At 49.1% G+C, this 22,242-nt stretch overlaps 1 protein-coding gene and 1 long non-coding RNA gene across 3 annotated transcripts in view; one reads left to right on the forward strand and one right to left on the reverse strand.

Moving 5' to 3' along the window:
- LOC111093290 overlaps window positions 1-9,882 on the reverse strand; it is a 51,597-nt gene extending 41,715 nt beyond the window's left edge. Inside the window, exon 1 of the long non-coding RNA XR_005381512.1 lies at window positions 9,644-9,882. This is a non-coding gene — a long non-coding RNA (uncharacterized LOC111093290). The remainder of the gene's footprint in view (window positions 1-9,643) is intronic.
- A 223-nt stretch (window positions 9,883-10,105) lies between these two features.
- On the forward strand, window positions 10,106-20,674 carry IVD (isovaleryl-CoA dehydrogenase). Of its 2 annotated transcripts, XM_038580055.1 has the most exons (12): window positions 10,150-10,293; window positions 11,331-11,420; window positions 11,680-11,731; window positions 13,807-13,976; window positions 14,536-14,629; window positions 14,849-14,985; window positions 16,136-16,232; window positions 18,034-18,127; window positions 18,609-18,690; window positions 19,125-19,229; window positions 19,307-19,379; window positions 20,037-20,674. In XM_038580055.1, the coding sequence occupies exons 1-12, from the start codon at window positions 10,150-10,152 to the stop codon at window positions 20,168-20,170; spliced, it is 1,272 nt and encodes a 423-aa protein (XP_038435983.1). In that variant the 3' UTR covers window positions 20,171-20,674. The 2 variants fall into 2 exon arrangements, with proteins under 2 accessions (XP_038435984.1, XP_038435983.1); XM_038580056.1 differs by lacking the exons at window positions 14,536-14,629; window positions 14,849-14,985 and having other exon boundaries at window positions 10,106-10,293; window positions 20,037-20,196.
- Window positions 20,675-22,242: the final 1,568 nt, after the last annotated feature.

The raw sequence follows: 22,242 nt of genomic DNA on the forward strand, positions 1-22,242 counted from the left end.
AGGCAGAGAGAGAAGCAAGCTCCATGCAGGGAGCCCAATCTGGGACTTGATCCCGAGACTCAAGGATCACGCCCTGGGCCAAAAGCAGGTGCTAAACTGCTGAGCCACCCAGGCTTCCCGCCCCCCAGCCCCCCTTAAGCATTGAGACTACCACCCAATCGGGCCAAGTAACACCCCCACCCTGACTTTCAGGGCTAAATTTCTTTGCCTTCACACACAAACCTTCGCATAGTTGGTTATAGCCCAGAAATTATCGGAGAAACCCAGTTACATAATTCTCACCAGTGACAATGGCTGAATATTTTCTTCTACTCATTTTCAGCATGTTTATAGCTTAAAAGGTTATTTACTCAAATGAATCTGTAATTGGCATTTCTGGCCAAAAAAAGAAAAAGTTCTACTTCCTTCTTGGAAGGAGAGGGGAAGAACTCAGCTGTGGGATCTTGACCTCCTTGCCAGGCTTCCCTCGTTAACAACTGGGAATGTAACTCTCAATGCCTGTTACCCATTTTTCCCAGTGCGGAAACCCTGCTCTCTAGTGGCCTGGGCTCCCAAGGGGCCTTGCCTCACGGTTCTTTGTACCACCAGCTGATATTTGTGCACTCTTGCCTTCTCCCTCCTCCGACCTCTCCAGCTCCATCTGCCTTTTGTACATGTGTTCTGGGCACTTAATCTGATACCGAGGCCAGATGAACTCATGTTCTATAAACTCAACAAATGGTGATCTGTACCCTCCACTTTGCCAGATGCTGTAGGAAACTTTAATGTAGCATGGCACTCTTTTTTTTTTTTTTTTTTTTTTAAGATTTTATATATTCATGAGAGACACAGGCAGAGGGAGAAGCAGGCTCCATGCACCGGGAGCCTGATGTGGGACTCGATCCTGGGTCTCCAGGATCGCGCCCTAGGCCAAAGGCAGGCGCCAAACCGCTGCGCCACCCAGGGATCCCTAGCATGGCATTCTTAATCTCAAAGATGCTTGTAGTCTATTTGGCAAAACAATGTGCAGGTGATATAAGTTCAATAACACAGCAACACTTGATTAACAGTGGGTTGTGCGTGTGACATAGTTGTGTCCTCTAGTAATTAACTCTGGACTAGTTTGGTTGGGGAAGGTTTGAAAAGGGGCGAGACTGGAGCTTGAAGGAAGAGCAATTTGAAGAAGCTGGCTAGATAGTTGAGAACTTTCCACGTTGGTGAGCACATGGAGGTTTGGGGAGAGAGAGGAACAAGCTCAGGCCGAGGCAGCTTCCTTTCCCTTCCCCTCTGCAGCTCCTCTGCCTGACTGTTCCTGAATTACAGCCTGTGTGGTAAACTGATAATCTCGTAAGTAAACTGTTTCTTGAGGCACCTTTGTGGCTCAGTGGTTGAGCATCTGCCTCCAGCTCAGAGAGTGATCCCAGGGTCCTGGGATTGAGTCCCACATCGGGCTCCCTGCAGGGAGCCTACTTCTCCCTCTATGTCTCTGCTTCTGTGGGTCTCTCATGAATAATTAAAATCTCTTTTAAAAAATAAAATGTTTCTCTGAGCCTGTGAGCTGCTCTAGCAAATTAAACCCAAGGAGGGGGTATCATTGGAACCTCCAGGGAGAAAATAAAATCATTTAATGCTTCAGAATAAAAAGCTGAGGGGATATACAGATGAGTCTTGGGAAAGTAAGGGGAACTGGGGCTTGTTTGGAGGTTCAGGGTGAGAGGGGACTATACCTGACACTTGACGGGGCACTTGCGCTATGCCAATACATGGTGTATGTGTCATATAGAGGCATATACACATAACTCCTTGCTGCACTTTTCAGGTAATCCTCATTAACCACCACAAGGTTAGCACTATTATCTCTTTTTTACAGCCAGGGAAAATAGGCTCAGAAGTTAAGTGGATTTACCCAAGGTCAAACAACAAACAAATATTGGAGAAAGATTTGAGCCAGGAATAGCAGGGGTGGAAGGTACTTGGTGTTAGAAGTCTTGAAGATCCTTGAAGTCCAGGCTAAGAAATGTGGGTTTTTATCATCTAGGCCAGAGCTTAACGAACTTTCTCAGTTCACGATGCAGCCCCAGTTAGTGTCTCCATAACATAACCCCCAAAGAAGTAACTAATGGTTCTATTTTAAGTGGTTAGATCCAACAATTAGTAGGTATTTGAAAAAATAATACACATAAATCTAAAGGAAAAAACTTTCGTTTTTAAAGAACTACGATTATTCACTAATGGAATTGTCTACATAAAATGAACAAACTTTTTAGAATCTCTACAAGTAAGAAGGAGGGGTGCCTGGGTGGCTCAGTAGGTTAAACTGCCACCTCTTGATTTCAGCTCAGGTCATGATCTCAGGGTTGTGAGGCCAAGCCCTATTTTGGGCTCAGGGCTCAGCACAGTCTGCTTGTCTCTCCTTCCCCATCTGTGCTCTATGCCCCCACCCCTGCCACCATCCCCACTAAAAAATAAAAGGAGTTTTATTAGAGCCCAAGTTAAGACAGCTACCTGGGAAAATATGCTCTTGAAGAAAGTGTTCTGGAGAATGAACTGCTTATTTGTTAAAGATTTTTTATTCATTTGAGAGAGCCCATGCAAGCAACAGCAGGAGAGCAAGGGCAGGTGGGAGGGAGGAGGGTCAGAGAGAGAGAAGGGAAGGAGAGGAGGAGATTCTTCCCTGAGCAGGGAGCCAACATGGGGCTCAATCCTGAGGGGATCGTGACCTGATTCAAAGGCAGACAACCAGCTGAGCCACCCAGGCACCCGGAGAATGAACAGTTTTTACAGTGTTATCCTTTTTTACATCTTGTAAAAGCTGAAAAGATTATGGATTTTTTTTAAGGTTTGAGAGAGCAGGGGGAGAGGCAGAGGGAGAGAATCTCCAGCAGTCTCCCTGCAGAGCCTGAGGCAGGGCTCAATCCCACAACCCTGAGATCATGACCTGAGCCGAAATCAAGAGTTGGACACTTGATCAACTGAGCAACCCTCAGGCACCCCAAAAGATTATAAATTAACATATAGGCAGGAATCACAAGTTTTACTGTCAAGGAATGCAAGGAGTAGGTACATTAATCAAGACCTTTTTTCTTTTTTTTCTTTAGAGAGCGCAAGAGAGTGAGAGATCACAAGTAGCAGGGAGAGGCAGCAGGCCTTGATCCCAGGACCCTGGGACCTTGAGCTGAGCCAAAGGCAGACACTTAACCAACTGAGATGTTTTTCCTCTAGGCTACAGATGTACAGTGTACACTTGGTGGGCTGTAAGTTAGGCTTTTGGTTTATATCAAGTTTATGTACATGCTGATTTAGAAATCTAAATTTCTAAATGGCTTCCCTTATATATCAGGCTTTTAGGGGAGTTTTTCCTCTCACCAGAACGTTAGGCATTGCTTAACTTCTCAAACCTTGGAATCAAATAGGACACCACCACCTTCAAGGCAATAAGGAATCGCTGACAAATTTTCAGCAGGCAGTCACCAAAATGTTTTAGAAAAATGAATGTAGCCTTGGTATTAAAGATGGATGACAGGATTGAGAGAGTGGCATCAAGGACATCAGGAAAACAAAAATTAAATGTTAGGGCCATGACAGCAATGGAGTAAGGGAAGATTTGAAACACAAGAAAACTATAGGAATTATAGTTGACCCTTGAACAAAGCAGAGGTAAAGGACACTGACTCCTCTCCCAGCGATACAGTTGAAAATCTGCAGGTAACTTCTTTTTTAATTCTGTTAGAATTTTTATTAGGTGAGCTTTAGTTATTTTTAAGTAATCTCTACACCCAGTATGGGGCTCGAATTCATGACCCTGAGGTCAAGAGTTGCATGTTCTACTGACTAAGCCAGCCAGGAGCCCTAAATATCTGCATATAACTTGATTCCCCCCAAACCTTGATCTTACCAATAACATAGTCAGCCAACACCTATCTTGTATGTTATAGGTATTATATACTGTATTCTCGAAGTAAGCTAGAGAAAAAGTTATTAAGAAACTCATAGGGCAGCCCAGGTGGCTCAGCGGTTTAGCGCCACCTTCAGCCCAGAGCACGATCCTGGAGACCCTGGATCGAGTCCCACGTCAGGCTCCCTGCGTGGAGCCTGTTTCTCCCTCTGCCCTTGTGCCTGTGTCTCTGCCTCTCTGTGTCTCTCATGAGTAAATAAATAAAATCTTAAAAAAAAAAAAAAGAAAAAATCATAAGGAGGGACACCTGGGTGGCTCAGCAGTTGAATGTCTGTTTAGCTCAGGGTGTGCTCCGGAGGTCCTGGGATCAAGTCCTGCATCAGGCTCCCCACAGGAAGCCTCCTTCTCCCTCTGCCTGTGTCTCTCATGAATAAGTAAAATCTTTAATAAGAAAAAAAAGAAAGAAAATCATAAGGAAAAAATACATTTACAGTACCGCACTGCATTGAAAAGTCTGCATATAAGTGGCCTCATGCGGTTCAAACCCATATTTTTCAAGGGCCAACTGTAATTGATGGCACAAATTATAGGGGGAAGAAACCTACATACTTGGGGGTTTTGAGCAAGGGTAGCAGAATAATTGGTTATAAAATTAGGATGTTAAGACCGGCTTACAGCCCATTCCTAGCCAGATGGGTGTGGGTTGGAATCCCAGCCCACCCACTAAAATCTGGTCTTTGGCAAATTACTTCCCCTTTCTCATTTTGTTGTGCCCAAGACTGAGAATCCAAGAAACCACCAAGGAGCCGACACACCGATGCAAGCGCACGAGGGTTTATTTGCAAGCTCGAGCTTGGATCCAAGTATACCCGACACAGTGGAGCAGGGACTTGGACCCCGAAGTGGGTTACAGCTGGATTTTTTATGGGCTGGTCTAGGGGATTTTCAGAGGAGGTGGAGGAATTTCTCAAGTTCTGTTTACATTCTGATATGGGGCTTTCAAGGGCATTGAGCTCTGTTCTCATTCTAATATGGGACTTTCTACCACGGGTGTGGGCTCTGTTGTCTTTCTGATAAGGGATTCCCTGCGGAGGTACATTCTGCAGTTTTTCCTGTAAAGTTCAGCTCTTATTCACAGGGGCCTAAGATGGCTGTACTTGTGCTAATGCTAAACTTGAGGTGGAATGGCTTGATTTTTCTCGGCCTCCACAATTTCTTACCAATAAAATGAAATAATACCTGTCTTGCTGGATTGTTAAAAGCGCTGGTTTTACCAGGTCTTTGCAAGCCTCAGATAATCAACTTCCTTCTCAAATGGGAACTCTCACCTCACTCTTGGCATCAAATTACAACCGGTAAAAAAATAAAAAAAGCTAGGGGATCCTTGGGTGGCTCAGCGGTTTAGTGCCTGCCTGGTCCAGGGTGTGATCCTGGAGTACCAGGATCGGGTCCTACGTCCAGCTCTCTGCATGGAGCCTGCTTCTCCCTCTGCCTCTGTCTCTGCCTCTCTCTCTCTCTCTCTGTGTCTCTCATGAATAAATAAATAAAATATTAAAAAAAAAAACTAAAGCACCCACATTCATCCCCTCCAGCTATCATCTATCATCTATATTCTGTCTATGGTCAGATTTTTTAAAATTTTATTTATTTTGAGAGAGAAAATGTGCAGGCTCGGGGAGGAGCAAGGAAGAGAGAGAGAGAGAGAATCTCCAGCAGATTCCCGGGCTATAAGCATGGAGCCCCGTGCGGGTCTCAATCTTACAGTCCTGAGCTGAAATCAAGTGTTGGACACTAAACCACCTAAGCCACCGAGGTGTGCCCCCCCCTTTTAAAAGATTTTATTTTTAAGTAATCTCTACACCCAACATGGGGTTTGAACTCACAACCCAGAGATCAATTACGTGCTCCACCGACTGAGCCAGCCAGACACCTCCACAGTCAAATTTCCGATTTCTCATTGTCCTTTTTCAAACTGGCTTAAGGACAAAAACAATTATATGAATTAGCTAAAGTACCTGAATACCTGAGGTCGGTCATCTCCTTCACAGAAACAGAGAGTAGAATAGAGGTAACTAGGGGCTGCGTGGGGGAGCAAAGGAGGAGTTATGGTTTGATGAGTACACTGGCACAACAAAAAAGTCCTGAAGATTGATAGTGGTGATGAAGGCACAGCATTGTGCATATACTTAATGCCACTGAATTGTACACTTAAATATGGTTAAGATGGCAAATTTTGTTATGTATATTTTACTTTTTTTTTTTTTTTTAAGATATTTATTCATGAGAGACACAGAAAAAGAGAGGCAGGCTCCATGCAGAGAGCCTGATGAGGGACTTGATCCCAGGACTCCAGGATCACGCCCTGGGACCAAGGCAGACGCTCAACTGCTGAGCCACCCATGAGTCCCTACTTTCTTTTTTAAGATTTTATTTGACACTAAGAGATAAAGCACAAGGTACACCACAGAGGGAGAGGGAGAAGCAGGCCGTGCTGAGCAGGGAGCTTGATTCCAGGACCCTGGATCATGACCTAAGCAGAAAGCAGATGCTTAACCAATTGAGCTACTGCCTTTGCCTCAGGTTGTGATCTCGGGGTCCCACAGGCTTCTCTCTCTGCCTGTGTTTCTGCATCTCTCACAAATAAATAAAATTTATAAAGTGTATTGAGGCTTCACAAAGTATACTAACCTTAAATATACACGTCAATAAATTACTGCTCCCCTCCAGAAAGGAGCACTATTCTGACAAAATCACCCTCTATGGGTATTACCTTTTCTTGAATTTTATATAAACGGAATTGTCCATCTCATCAATGTAAAATGTATTGGCATAAATTGCTCAAAATGTCCTTTTTTAAAATCTATAGGATCTAAAGGCGATCTTCTTTTACATTCTTCATATCAGTAATTTGTAATTTTTTTTATCAGTCTTGTTAGTGGTTTATCAATTTTATGTTGATTTTCTCTGTTGTACATCTTTTTCATAATTTCTATTCATATTCATTTCCCTCTATAGTTGGGGTTTTAATTTACTGGGGTTTAAATCTAAATTTATTTAATTTATAGTTGGGGTTCTTTTTCTACTTTCTTAAAATAGGAATTTCAATAGGAATTGAAAATTCATTTCAATTTTTCTCTTTTCCAGTGTATGCCTTAAAACTATTAAATTTCCCTCTATTAAAGGGTTTAGCAAATCCATTTGGGACCTGTTTGTTTTTAGCATCTCTAAGGGTCAGATAGCCATATCCCACTGGCTTTGCTTTGTCACATTTTTTTTTTAAAGAATTTATCTATTTATTCATGAGAGACAGAGAGACGCAGAGACACAGAGAAGCAGGCTCCATGCAGGGAGCCCGATGCAGGACTCGATCCCTCGATCCCAGGTCTCCAGGATCACACCCCAGGCTGACGGCAGCGCTAAACCACTGAGCCACCCAGGCTGCCCAACTTTGTCACATTTTCATTATTTATCCTTCCAGTCAAAGTATTTTCTAAATTCCATTGTGATTTCTTTTTACCTATGGATGATCTGGTTTATCTCATTACTCTGCTAAAAAAGTTTTCACTAAGGTCACCAATGACTTGCCTGTGGGCAAATCTGCTGGACTATTTCAGTTTCAAAGGAGCTGAGGACACCATTAACTACCTCCTAGAAGTTTGGGATCTTGGCTCTGTTAGTGGCCTAAAGTCTAGGGGAGACATTCTACCCCTTTGGCTGAGGTGTGACTCTTGAAAACAGGGTAAAGTGGGGGCCAGGACCCTGCTTGGGGTCTATAAGGAAAACTTTTATTTGGGTTTTTTTTTTTAAATTTTTATTTATTTTTGATAGTCACACACACAGAGAGAGAGAGGCAGAGACATAGGCAGAGGGAGAAGCAGGCTCCATGCACTGGGAGCCTGACGTGGGATTCGATCCCGGGTCTCCAGGATCGCGCCCTGGGCCAAAGGCAGGCGCTAAACCGCTGCGCCACCCAGGGATCCCTTATTTGGGGTTTAAAGGGGAAAACTTTTCTCCACCTAGGGGAGACCCATCATATGTGAAACAGTGGGGTGACAAAGCATCTCAGTCTGGACAAGCTCAGAGTCTAGATTTCGTCTTAGCTGTGTTTAGACCTTGGACTAATGGGGTGCTGTAAGAAGAAACAAATGATTGTCATCCGGTATGCAATTTCCTTTATTCTTCATTAAAAAAAAATTCAACAGAATACATCTGAAGATCTAACTGGCTTTATTAATTAGTTCATGAATCAGGCAGCATGTCACCTAGCAAGAAGGGAGCTACAAGTACGAAATGGGAGGATTTTGTAGGAAGGAAGGTGAAGCATGGAAGTCACTAGCAAAAGATTGTTCCAGGCAAAGTCATCTTTCCTTAGGGGGAAGGGCATGGATTACTTCTTCCCTTGGGCGTGAGGGGGGCGCAGTGGGTAGGAATGAGAGGATCTGAGTGAGTGACAGATTACCTCACTGCTGCTGACCAGAAAATTCCAAATTGATTGGTTTAAAACTTTACTCCTGGAGAAATGGAAACTACAATTAAGTATTGATTTGTTGTCCTGGGAGGAAGTGACCCCACCATGGCCTATGGCTTCCTTTTTAGCCCTCCTCTAACAGCCTTGCAGTGGGTGGTATTGGTGATCTTGTTCCCACTTTCTTTTCAGGCAGGGCTTCATCCCAGGACTCAGGGCACTCAATTTACCTTGAAATGACCTATTCAGGGCATTGGCCCAACACAGGAGGAGGAAAATAGCCAAGGGGGATAGAAGCTTAATTCCATCAGCTCTCCCTTCCCTGGTTAAATAACAAAAGTTCAACTAAGTCAATTTTAAAGATCTAATTGGCTTTATTAAGCAGTGTGACTCTGGCAGTGTATTTGGCAATAGAAAGGAGCACCCTCAGGGTGCAGAAAAGGTTTTTAAAGGTAGCAAAGGTGATTGCCTGGGTGGGTCAGTTGTTGAGCACCTGCCTTTGGCTCAGGTCATGACCCTGGGGGTCCTGGAATCGGGTCTTGCATCCAGCTCCCCGCAGGGAGCCTGCTTCTCCCTCTGCCTGTGTCTCTCATGAGTAAGTAAAATCTTAAAAATAAAAAAAAATAAAAAAAAAAAATCTTAAAAATAAATAAACAAATAGGGATCCCTGGGTGGCGCAGCGGTTCGGCGCCTGCCTTTGGCCCAGGGCGCGATCCTGGAGACCCGGGATCGAATCCCACGTCGGGCTCCCGGTGCATGGAGCCTGCTTCTCCCTCTGCCTGTGTCTCTGCCTCTCTCTCTCTCTGTGTGTGTGACTATCATAAATAAATAAAAAATTAAAAAGGTTGATTTATTTATAATAAATAAATAAATAAATAAATAAAGGAGGCAAAGGAATAGAAAAAAGAAATTATTAGCAAAGAATTGATTGTTTCAGGCAAGGTCTATCCCAAGGGGAACACACAAGGCTGGAGGGTACCAATAAATTTCCCAGTGCTGACAGGAAATTCCCCTGTTGAGTGGTTAAAGGTTACATTCATGGGGCGATGAAACTAGTTAGGTGGGTAAAGTTAAGTCTTGGTTAAGTCTTAAGTGGCTCTACTCCGGCTCTGTGGTTGTCCTTTAGACACTTGTAACAGACTCCACCCCCAAAAAGTCCTGATGTTATTCTCGTACCTTAAAAGATTTTGGAAGACAGCAGCAACTCTTTCCAGTAGAATTCCAGAACCAATGAACCCTGTTAAATAATAGGGCAAATTTTACTGGCTTCTAACAGAGTGCATATCAGAGCCAGGGCTACTTACCTAAACTTAGCTATCCCAGACTTGCTGTAAAGATTTATTTCCGAGCACTGGGCATCTGGGGAGTTTTCCCAAGCTGTTTTGACGCTTCCCTGCCCGCAGAGATCGGCTTCTGCAGGTAGGGACTGCCACGTCAACGCAGAGGAGATACGGTTGCCCCTCGTCCCCGCTCTTCTACTTGGAAAAAGGTCTCAAATCGGGAAGATCCCAGCGGGGCGGCTCCACCGCGCCCGCCCCCGCCCCCGCCCTGCCCCGCGGGGCTTCGGGGCTCGGCCGGTCACCGCTGATTGGCTCGCGTGGCGCCGAGGCAGCGCGGCCTCCCGCGGGCGGCGGAGGGTGATAGGCTGCCGGGGCCCACCCCCTCGCCGCCCGGTGGGCCCGCGCCGGCCGGGATTGGTGGAGCCCGCGGGGCGGGTCGTCGCCGCGGGTGGCAGTTGCCTGCGCCGCCGCCGCCGCCGCCGCCGCCGCCGCCGCCGCCGCAGGCCCTGCCGCTCCCGTGCGAGGCCGAGATGGCGACTTCGGCTTGGCTCCTGGGACGGCGCGCGGCGCGCTGGAGGCTGCGGGCGCCGCTCGGCAGCCTGACGTCCCGGCGGGCCCACTCCCTCCTGCCCGTGGACGATGCGATCAACGGGCTAAGCGCCGAGCAGAAGCAGGTAGGGAGCCGAGGCCCTTCCGGGCCCGAGGCCTGCTGGCCGGCCGCGGAGCCCCGCGCGGCCGCGGGTCGCCCCGGACCCCCCGCCTGGGGAGCGCGGGCCCGTCTCAGCGCCGTGCGAACCGCAAAGCCGAGCTGCCGGCTCAGATACGGAGTCAGGCACCGAAGGCTCCCCGGAGGCCGATGGTGCTTGGGTGGAGGATCGGCAGGGCCACCGGCACGCGGTGGAGAGACCTCGAGTCCGAGGCCCGCTTACACCTGAACACTGGCTAGACTCTGGTTCCCAAGCCTGGGTAGGCATCAGCACCCGGGAATCTTTCTCGGATACACACTTCGGGGGCTTTGAGGTGCGCAGTGTAATCTGCTATGGTTCTTCAGCCCATTGCACCAAAGCACAAAGTTGAGCAGTAACGTGAAAGGTTATTTATTAAGAGATGAAGCTGAAGACGGGAGACTGTTCACTTGGCTGCTGGCACAGACTTCCCTTGAGCCTCCAGAAGCTCCAAAATCCATTTGGGTTGCAGGCAGTAGTAAACAGGGCTCTCACCTCGGACGGAAAGGTCAAATCCTAGCTCAGACTTCTGCCAGGAGTTTCTTTGAGTAACCCTTTGCAACACAAAGTCTCAGGGGCAGAAAGCCTGGCATGTGCCAAAAATTGAAGAGGCTATGGCTGGAGCACAGTGAGTTGAAGAAAGGTAGTGGAGAAGGCCGGGAGAGTTGGTAAGGGTCAGCTCACACAGGGCCTTATAGGCCTGAGTAAGGAGCTTATCTTATAAGCACAGAGAAAAGCCATGGAATGATTTTATGTACGGGAGTGACATTTTGAAAAAAACTCAAGCTGTCTAAACTGAGGACCTTAAAAGAAAGATAGTTTCTAAGGAAGTATCAACTGGTACAGCCCATGAGTTTCAATCTGGTGCTGTTTGGTGGGGTTACTTAAGGCCTGTTTTCCTGAATGTGCCCTCAGGAGTGGAAATGCTGTTCTTAGTGGCAGCAAGGTACTGTTTCCTTGGCATCGGTCCACCTCTCTCCCTCTAGCTTCGTCAGACCATGGCTAAGTTTCTTCAGGAGCACCTAGCCCCCCAGGCCCAGGAGATTGATCACTTCAATGAATTCAAGAACCTTCGAGTGAGTCATGATGCCCATGCGGGGGGATGGGTGGGGGGGTGGCTGCCGAGTGACCAGGGGGCAGTTTGGGGGCCTGGCTAGGCTGGGCTGGGAGCTATACCGCTGCCTGGAAGAGCTCACAGTCTTCTGGTAAATGAAGCCACCCTAACAGCGCAGCCCCTTTCCGAGAAGCATTTGGCTCTCCTTCCAGATGTGCCAAACACCTGTGACTGGCTGCCTTCTCACTGAGCTCACTATACTCACTCCTTTCTGTTGGCAGGAGTTTTGGAAGCAGCTGGGAAACCTGGGTGTCTTAGGTATCACTGCCCCTGGTGAGTACAGTTTCCTTCCCTAATGAGAACTGTTTCCAAAAGAAACAGGAAAGGAGGGGAGTGTGTTCAAACTCAGGACTACCTCTTGGACCCGAGAAAGCACCCATTGACTGTCAGCCCAGAGAAGAGTACACATCCAGAAGGCAAAGGTTGTGGGCAGTGTGGTTCACTTGGTGAGAATCACTTAGACTCTTGAATTCTGCATGTTTAATAAGCAACCCTGGGTGATTTGGGGAGGTTAGAAACTTCGTTATCATGCACCTGCCTTGCACCATCTCCTCTCAGTTTAGCCCTACTAGTAGCGTCTAGGCAGGACCACTCAGGACAGGTATGTCCTCTGCCCATAGCTAGCCCTGGAGCTCATTTGAGAGCAGATGGTGATATGGGGGAGAGTGATGCCTGTGTGAGTCTCCAGGTGAGGTGGCCAGATGATGCGTTTAATAGGCCCTCTCCCAGGGCCTGCCCATTGTCTTCTATGGGTCTCAATACTTGTTTCCAGGGGGAGAAGACAGGGAGCTGGTAGGCTTTGGTTTGGATGTTGGCCGCTGGAGGAGAGGCTCAGCCTGGCTTGCAGAGCCCAGTAATGAAATAAGTCTATGGCGGCGCCTGGGTGGCTCAGTTAAGCATCTGCTTTTGGCTCAGGTCATGATCCCAGGGTCAAGCCCCACACCAGGGTCCCTGCTCAGCTGAGAGCCTGCTTCTCCCTCTCCCCCTCCCTGCCACTTGTGCTTGCGCTCTCGGTCTTTGTGTGTCCAGCCTGCCAAGGCCTGGACAGCCCATGCTACTTCAGCTCATATTCATGTATTGGAATAGAGGTGGGGCAGAGTGTTCTTCTGTCTCCCCTCACCACTTGGAGACAGTTCCTCGGATCTGAGCTGATTCGAGAGTCATGGTAAAATGAAATGATTTAAAAAGTTAGACCATCTTGATGGAAAATGATAGGGGGAAGCACCACTGGGAACCCCCAAACCAGACTTCCTTCCACTGTGTTTGGGGGTTTATGAGCCCCCAAAGAAAGCCAGTTCTGGTGAGTTCCGGTCTCCCCTTGGTTTTCCTGGTGGCTGTTTCCAGTGTCACCCACCTGTGGGCTTACCTTCCTGGAGTTGCAGGGGTTGGGCTGACCTTTCCTTAGAGCCTAAGATGAGCCTGACTTTTCAGTCAGGGTAAACATGTGGAGAGTCTTGTTTGATTTCAAAATTGTTTTTTTTTTTTTTTTTTTTTAATCTCCATACCTATCATGGGGCTTGAACTCATAACCTCAAGATTGAGTTGCCAATGGAGTCAGCCAGACATTCCGTGTACAAGGAGTCTTAACCAGGATTTACCCAAAAGGCAAGGCTGGGGGTAAATGATCCAGGACATTGATTTTGGGTCTGTTGACAAGGAAAAGCCACATTAATTGGTGAGGAGCTCTGAAATTCACTATCTGTGGCACTCCTGTCCCCTTTTACTGGCCTTGCCTTTAAAAAACAAAACAAAAAAAAAAAAAACTTTTTAAAGACATTATCAACATACAACATCACATAAGCTTAAAGAGTTCAACATGTTAAAAAAAAAAAAAAAAAAAAAAAAAAAAAAAAAAAAAGAGTTCAACATGTTGATTTGTTAGCCCTGCTTTGTTAGGTCCAAACATCTATGCTATGAAAATCTCCCCTTCCTCAGTCACCTGGCATCCCTTGCTTGGTGTCTCTGTCCTTAGGGCTCTGACCCTCCCTCTTTGTGCTTCTTGGTTAACCCCAGGTCCTCTTTCATTTATTCATCTGCCTGTGCACTTCTGTGGCTCTCTGAACAGTGGGTGCTCAGGCTCTCTTGTCTTCAGTGAGAGATCTGTCCCGGATAACACGGGCATTGCAATGACTTCTGCACCACACTTCAGCTGACCAGAGGCAACACACAAAGCCAGTTCTGTGAGCTTGTGAAAACAGAGCAACGGCATCAGCCTATTGACCATGCTAGGGGGTAACTTGGAATAGGTGCTACAAGGGGGTTTCTTTGCTGCCAGTAAACATTGCTGTGAATGTCCCAATTTAATTTGGGCTGCCTTTTCCACTCTGCTGCACCACTTCCACTCCCAGCTCAGTACGGCGGCTCCGGCCTCGGCTACTTGGAACAAGTGCTGGTGATGGAGGAGATCTCCCGAGTTTCTGCAGCAGTGGGGCTCAGCTATGGTGCTCACTCCAACCTCTGCCTTAACCAAATTGTGCGCAATGGAAATGAGGCCCAGAAGGAAAAGTACCTCCCCAAGGTGAGGAAATATCAAGGGAGAAACACGCCAGTGTCAGGGCAACCAGCAATCCTGAGGCGGTCTCCCAGGTTGGGAAGGACTGGTTAGACTTGCTTTCTATGGCATGCTGCCCTCAACCAGATAAGGCTAGGAAGGGTCAAGGATTTGCTTTAAAATAATTCAGTCAGGGCAGCCTTGGTGGCTCAGCAGTTTAGCGCCGCCTTCAGCCCAGGGCCTGATCCTGGAGACCTGGGATCGAGTTCTGCGTCGGGCTCCCCGCATGGAGCCTGCTTCTCCCTCTGCCTGTGTCTCTGCCTCTCTCTCTCTCTCATGAATAAATAAATAAAATCTTTAAAAAAAAAAAAAATGAAAGATGAGGACTTGCTTCCCTTGCAAAGGAAATGGGAAAGGAGAGATACTTTCAGCCTCACAGATAGTGGGCTTCTGTTCCAGGACTTGACCAATACCCGGTCTGAGACAAGTTTGAAGGGATGTCATGTGAACAGGTGAGAAGCAAGGTCAGTGAGCTCCCGTAGGGCACTTCTGAAGTCATAACCAGCCCTTGCGGTTTCCCTTGCAGCTGATCAGCGGTGAGTACATCGGAGCCCTGGCCATGAGTGAGCCCAATGCTGGCTCTGATGTTGTCTCTATGAAACTGAAAGCAGAGAAGAAAGGTAAGGTTCCTCTCGCGACTTGGGAGCTTCTGGATTGGGAGCTGAAATGGACAAAAGGACAGATCTCAGGATGAGGGAGCAATCAGTGGGGGTGGTCTCTGCTGAGTTTCCAGAGCTGTTGCCCCACTGGGCAGCCTCCTGCTCAGCAGCAGATCCGTGAATTGACTGGTTGAGACAGGCCAACCTGGCTTGACCAAGTAGCCAACTTCTTGTCCTTAGGTGATTACTACATCCTAAATGGAAACAAGTTTTGGATTACTAATGGCCCTGATGCTGACATCCTTATCATCTATGCTAAGACAGATCTGGCTGTTGTGCCAGCCTCTCGTGGCATCACAGCCTTTATTGTGGAGAAGGTGAGTGGAGGGCAGTGCCCAGGGGGAGGCTTCTGTCTCCTGACGCCAGTACCAGAGACGGCTCTCCTCAGCTGGTTGCAGACACAATCAAGTGTGTGTTCTGACAAGGTTCCCAGAGGTAGGGGTGAGGTAGAGAAGCTGACTGAAAGGAGGGTGGCCTAATTGGAGCCCAAGAAGGATGAGTCGGGTCTGAGGATGGTGGAGCCACACAGAGGTCCAGGGAGATGCGGGCAAGAAGGAGGCAACCAGATTTGAAAACTGAGATGTCATTAGTGGCCTTAGGGAGAGCGGCTGTGGAAACCGCCTGTGAGTAGGGATGCCGAGGGCTGGGGGTGGTGGATGAAGACCTCAGCAAAGCAGGGGGAGATAGAGCAGGAGTTGGAATGAAGAGGTGGACAATTGATTTTTTGTTTTGAAGAACAGGAGAAAATGGAGCAAATTATTTGGTAGAGAGAAAGTGGAATAGGAGAGTGAGGCATGAGGGAACAAGTGAGTAAAACCCTATAGGGAGCTATGGGACAGATAGGGCTTGGTGAGGGTGATGGAGGAGGAGCCATCTGCCTCAGGACTGTGAGGTGTGAGGGCTTGGAATCATGGGGTTGGGGCAGTTGGGAGAGAATTCTTTTTTTTTTTTTTTTTTTTTTTTTAAGATTTTGTTTATTCATGAGAGATACAGAGAGAGGCAGAGACATAGGCAGAGGGAGAAACAGACTCCATGCAGGGAGCCTGATATGAGACTCGATCCCTGGACTCCAGGATCATGACCTGCGCCTAAGGCAGACACTCAACTCCTTTGCCACTCAGGCATCCCAGTTGGGAGAGAATTCTAAGAACAAATGTCATATAGGTTTATAATACCCTCTGTGGAGAGAGGGGCCTAACCAAGACTGGAGGATGATTTCACTGAGAAAGAACTGCTCCCGTGAGAAATGGGGAGATCACACTTAGTGGCAGAGGAGAGTGGAGGGTTAGGGCTGGAGTTTCCAGGAGTGGAGTGGTCATACAGAGTGGGGGCCCTGGGAGTAGTACACAGTGTATTGTGCAAATTCAGGGACTGGATGGGAAGGTGGGTGTTTCCCAAGGGTCTGTGTTTTACCAGCCCCCTTTGGAGACTGGTCTGTAATCAGGGTCCCCTTTTTTCCCTGTAAAGAATATGCCTGGCTTTAGCACCTCCAAGAAGCTGGACAAACTGGGGATGAGGGGCTCTAACACCTGTGAGCTAATCTTTGAAGACTGCAAGGTTCCTGGTGAGTCTCTGAGAACGAGCAAGCCCCTGTCTGACCCCTTCATAAGCTGACAAGGCCTATCTCTGGGCAAGAGAAGCTCACCATTGTTAGCTTACGATGACATGCGTCTAGACGGTGGGCTTCCCTCCACCACCGTTGCCTACTGGCCCCTGTATGTGGGCCTCGGGCTGCTGAGCAGCTGTCCTTCTGGCCAGAGCTGTGTGCCTGACTGCGGCTGTCACGAAGGGTGCTATTTCCTATGTGACTGATACACCGTGCCTGGGGTAGTATGCCAGTATCTGGAATAGATGGGTAAGATGTGCCCTCACCCTCTAATGTCCTCCAGACTTCCTTGTTTCTGCGTTTCCCTGGATAGCCCACGTGAGATATTCATTAATGATGCAAAACAACCACTCAGATAAACTGATGGAAGCCAGATTCAGTGAAGACAAGGCAATTCAATTTGAGTATTTTTGCAATTAGACAAAGGGCATAGATTTGATGACCAGCTAGGTTTGCTCTGTGCTTCAGCCGTAGACCTTCCCTCTCCCATGACCCAGGACCCCAGAACAGTATGCTTTGGTTACAAGGAACATCTGCAGGGGGTGGGACTGCAGGGGGTGGGATCAGTGTGGATCCTTGTTATCAGGAAACAACCGCCATTGTTAGGCAGGTCAGTGGTCCATGCTGTCCTGAATTTCCTGCTCACACCTCCCAAGGCCATCCAGTGCCCTGGCTTCCGGGTGGGGAGGTGCTCAGCAGATTCTGTAAGTAGCACTGAATGACTCATCTCTTAGACAAAGACTGTTCCACAGACCACTCTTGTCAGGGGTGGGGGCCAGTGAGATTGGAGCAGAGAGCAGATCCAGCCTGGGGAATAGTACTTCTCTGTCTCTTTTAAGGGCTTGGGTAAAAAGAACTAGGGAGGGGTTGTATGGCTTCTAGACCAAATTAGCTTTTTTTTTTTTTTTTTTTAAGATTTTATTTATTTATTCATGAGATTGAGAGAGAGAGGCAGAGACACAGGCAGAGGGAGAAGCAGGCTCCATGTGGGGAGCCTGACATGGGACTCGATCCTGGGTCTCCAGGATCAGGTCCTGGGCTGAAGGCAGCACCACACCGCTGAGCCACCGAGGCTGCCCCCAAATTAGCTTTTCTTTCCCATCCAAAGCAGTCGAGGAAGAGAAAGGGAACATTTATTTGAGAGAAAGAGCTCGAGCATGAGCGGGGAGGGGCAGACTCAGACTCTCCCCCTGAACAGGGAGCCTGACCCAACACTGCTCCGGATAGCAGGACCCGGAGATCATGACCTGAGCCAAAGACAGACATTTAACCGCCTGAGCCCCCTAAGCGCCCCCTAGCAAGCTCTAATTGTGACTGTAAGTAGTAAATTCCATCCTTTTCTCTCACTCAGAACCCTGGTTGGAGGTCAGAGGTCAGGTGACATTTTAGTGCCTGTGTGAAAGCCACGGTATCAAACCTGGCAGCTTTTTTTTTTTTTTGGCAGCTTTTATAAAAATGAGTGAGCACCTGGGTGGCTCAGTCAGTTAATCCTTCACCTTCAGCTCAGGTCATGATTCTGGGATCCTGGGATGGAGCCCTGCATCGGGCTCTCCGCTCTGTGGGGAGCCTGCTTCTCCCTCTCCCTCTGCCTACTGTTCTCCCTGGTTGTGCTCTTGCACATGCTCACTCGTGCTCTCTCTTTCTCTGTCAAGTAAATAAAATCTTAAATATATATATATATATATATATATATAAATTTTTTTAAAGTAAGGAGGCTGTGACCAGCCCTCTTCCCCCTGACTGGTGCTTTTCCTGGCAGCTGCCAACATCCTGGGCCATCTAAGTAAGGGCGTCTACGTGCTGATGAGTGGGCTGGACCTGGAACGGCTCGTGCTGTCTGGTGGGCCCCTTGGGTGAGTGTGAGACTTGGGGGGAGCTGGGTGTTTGGTGTCCTTGGCAGGTGGTGCCATCTACAGCCTTCCCCTTGGGGGCCAATGGGAACTACTTCCTGGGAGCTGTACCTTCTTTCTTGGAGACAAAATGAACAAACCTCCTCTCAAATGTACGTCCTTCACAATGAAGGGAAATATTATTAGCCAAAAGGCCTGAGGAGCAATAGGGCTTGATTACTCAGGATGAAGCAGGGCACCCAAGCTCTAAGACCTGTCTGCACAGGAGTCCTGCCACTACATCTGATGTCAGGGAAAGGGGCACAAGTCCTGGGCAGTCAGTGCAGCGACCGAGCAGGGGTGACAAGAGTCCTCATGTTCCCTTTCTGTTCCCCGGGACCCTGTTCCTTGCCATGCCAAGCTGTATGCCCCCAAGCCTTCCCACACTGGCATTTTGCCACCCCAGCTGGCAATGCGGGTACAGTGCCTTTCTCTTCCCTGGCAGGCTCATGCAGGCCGTCCTCGACCACACCATTCCCTACCTACACACAAGGGAAGCCTTTGGCCAGAAGATCGGCCACTTCCAGGTGAGTCGAAATCTTTGGCTGAAATGGACTTTTTCATCGGGTTCAAATGTTCTTTAACAAACAAGCCAGGTATTTAACATCTTTTGCCACCAAAATGAGTCTGAATGCCTGGGCACGTGGGCTTCCTCGGCATGCCACCTGGCTTTGGGATTTAGCGGGAAGGCGATCACATGGCAGCTCGCTCCCGACACGCGAAGGCACTAGACGTTGCAAGGTTGAATGGCAAGGCGCACAGGTTGTGGGCAGGCACCGGGGAAGGGAGCAGTGTTCTAGTCACGAGGGCACTCTGGGCAAGTCCAGTCCCCTCTCCGTGCCCCGCATCACCGGGCCTGGCTAGCAGGTTGCTAGCGCTAACCAGCTTTTGGTGACCAGGGGGAGTGTCTGAGAGGAATGTGGCTCCAGCATGTTGACTTGTGACCTCCCCTCGCACCCAGCTGATGCAGGGGAAGATGGCCGACATGTACACCCGCCTCATGGCGTGCCGGCAGTATGTCTACAACGTCGCCAAGGCCTGTGATCAAGGCCACTGCACTGCCAAGGTAAAGGCCAGCCATTGGGACTCCCTGCCCGCGCGGTGCCGGCGGGGCCCTGGCTGACCCAGAGCCCCCTCCCACAGGACTGCGCGGGGGTGATTCTTTACTCAGCTGAGTGCGCCACACGGGTTGCCCTGGATGGCATTCAGTGCTTCGGTGAGTGGCCCCACTCCCTGCTCCCAGCACGGGCGGTTTCCTCTTCCCTCCTCTCTCTGCCTCTGCTCACTGCAGCAGGGCTGGCACCTTCAGGCTCCTTCTCCCCAGCTACTAGCAGGACATGTTAAAGCAAATGAGAAAAGCGCTGGAAGCCACGAGGCAGGAAGCTGCTCCTGCCTTCAGTGGTGCCTCCCTCTCACACTGCCTGCCCGGTCCTGTGAACACTGGGAGACGGGGAAGGAGGGATGGTGGGACAGCCTCGTGTCAGCGCTGCACAGAGGTCAAGAGCACAGACTTGAGCCAGGAGGCCTAGGTTTGAGCCCCAGCCCAACCACCAACTGGCTTTGTAAATTATGCTGATTACCTAAACCTTCCTGGGCCTGGCATCCAGTGAGCTCAATGCAGTATCTTCTTGTCCTCCTTCCCGGGTCTGCCAGTGGCTGTCTCCATCTCTGCCTGGTGTCCTCAGCTCTCTGAGTGGCCCTCCAGCTCCTTGTCTCTGCTCCCACAGCCTCCCCTCTCGCCACTATTTGCTGCATCTCTCTCATCAGTCTCTCCCCCTCTGGCCTGTTCCTGTACACTTGGCTTTCTGTTGGCTTTCCTCACTGCCCATCACCTCCTGTTGCCCTTTCTTCTCTGCCCAAACCCTGGCTGCAGGTGCCAATGGCTACATCAACGACTTTCCCATGGGCCGCTTTCTGCGAGATGCCAAGCTGTATGAGATTGGGGCTGGGACCAGTGAGGTGAGGCGACTGGTCATCGGCAGGGCCTTCAACGCAGACTTCCACTAACCCCAGGACCTTTCACCCCCTTTCTCAGCACCTAGAGGCCTTTCTTTGGGAGTAGAGATACAGCAGCCCTTCTGCTGCCCAGCTGCACTTGTGTCAGCCCTTGGCCTCTGCATGAGGTTGAGGTCTCTACTACGGCTGGCAAGTGCTGTGGGCCTCAGAGCCTGCCCCCCGAGATGCTGCAAGTTGAAGGCGGGCCTGGGGGAAAGGGAGCAACACTTCCAGTCACAACTTCTGGTCTGAAGATACTGTAGGACATTAATGGGAGTTGTGGTGCGTGGAGGGCCTACCTGAAAAGTGTTCCATGGGTTCAGATGAACTCAGCAAGGGATGCCTGGGTGGCTCAACAGTTGAGCGAGTATCTGCTTTCAGCTCAGGGCATGATCCCGGACTCCCGGGATCGAGTCCCACATCGGGCACCCTGTGAGTAGCCTGCTTCTTCCTCTGCCAGTGTCTCTGCCTCTCTCTCTGTATCTCTCATGAATAAATAAATACAATCTAAAAAAACAAATGGACTCAGCAAGAACCATACTGGCTTTTCTGGGGCTTGCTGGGAAGGCTTTGTGACTCTAACTCCTGAGCACTCCACTTCCCTGGGTGAGCACTAGTGGCTGGCAGGCAGCCACCTTTTTTTTTTTTTTTTGGCTATGTCTCTGGCAGGGAGCCCAGTACATCAGAAGCACTGCCCCTCTACATGTATTTGAACCTGGTAGCCTCTTTTTTCTAGGGGGAAGAAAAAAAAAAACCCAAACCTAGCCTTTGTTTCTGCTGATTTCTAGAGGCATGAGCTCCCAATAGCTTAAGAGCATGCACCCACTCAGCAGCCGTTCTCTCATTCCCCCAGGGCTTCATTTGTGAGAACTGAAACCCTACCACGTGGGGGTGGAGCTGCAGGGATAGGCACCTCAGAACACCTATGCGACCCAGAGGCAGAGGTCTGTGCTTGTGAGGGATCGGCTCGGGGCCAGGCCAGCCTCCTTGGCAGCAGCTCTGAGCCCTTCAGCACTGCCCTGCCACCACCACCATCCAGTCCTGGCTAGATGACAGCCTACAGCTGACTGGGCAGCTGGCCTGGTTGGCAGCTCCACTCCAGCCAAGGCTGCCCGTGTACATTTCTCTGGATGCCCTATGGCTAGTTTTGTTATGACAGCTCGGTGGCTGCTGCCGTTTTGTATTAAACATTAGGAAGCAAATCTATCTGCTTCCAAACTGGTGTTTTTGGGGGGAGAAGCAATCTACCTGCTACTGCCTCCTATCTGGCACTAGCCATGTGTCTTTGGAGAATGGCTTGTCCAGGTCCTACTCCTGCCCTCCTGCCAGCTCATTGGTGATGCCAGACAAAGAGATAGCATCTGTCTTTAGGAGAGAAGAGGTTTCAAACTCTCCCAGATCTCCCAGTGTTTTTTTAAAGGAAAGAGGGAGCCCAGAGAGTTAAGAGTCTTAGAGCTAGAAGAAAGTTTACACATTTCTGGACACCGTCCCCATGGTTTTTAAAAAAGACCAATACAGGGGCGCCTGGGTGGTTCAGTCAGTTAAGCATCCAACTCTTGGTTTCAGCTCAGGGTCATGCGATTGGGCTCCATGCTCAGTGGAGCCCTGCTCTAGATTCTTTCCCTCCTTTCCCCCCACCCTCTGCTCCTCCACCTGCTTACACACCCTCTCACATAAATAAAACAAACTCTTACAAGACCAAGACAATTTGATTTTCCCAAGGTTGGAACTGGAGCTAGGATCCAGATCAGCAGAAATGAGAATGCCAGCCTGGAGCCCCACTGCACAGTCAAGAGTGGAATGGGTTAGGGTTGTTCCAATGTATCTAAATTCCCTAAAAGAACTGGTTTTCTTGGCTCTCAGCCCAGGGGTGCCTTTCTGACTTTTGGTCCTGGCCTGTAGCCAAGTGCTATTCCAGCCTGATGCTTGAGACAGGTGGGAGTTCTCTCCTTACCAATCCCAGCCCAGTTCTCTGCTGTGGGGGAAACCCAGGGTTTGTCCCTTTACTTCCCCACCCTGTCCCCTGCTATGGTGGAGATAAATGTGGCCAAAACAATGATCTTGCTGGGTTTAAAGTGTAGCTG

Source organism: Canis lupus, chromosome 30 (genome assembly GCF_011100685.1).
Source record: "Canis lupus familiaris isolate Mischka breed German Shepherd chromosome 30, alternate assembly UU_Cfam_GSD_1.0, whole genome shotgun sequence".
Lineage (NCBI taxonomy): Eukaryota > Metazoa > Chordata > Mammalia > Carnivora > Canidae > Canis > Canis lupus.

Bases quoted from the DNA above. Each gene is read 5' to 3' on its own strand.
- IVD (XM_038580055.1), top strand. From the start codon at position 10,150: ATGGCGACTTCGGCTTGGCTCCTGGGACGGCGCGCGGCGCGCTGGAGG. The intron at 11,421-11,679 runs GTGAGTCATGAT...TTCTGTTGGCAG, and splicing joins ATGAATTCAAGAACCTTCGA to GAGTTTTGGAAGCAGCTGGG. The intron at 14,986-16,135 runs GTGAGTGGAGGG...TTCCCTGTAAAG, and splicing joins CAGCCTTTATTGTGGAGAAG to AATATGCCTGGCTTTAGCAC.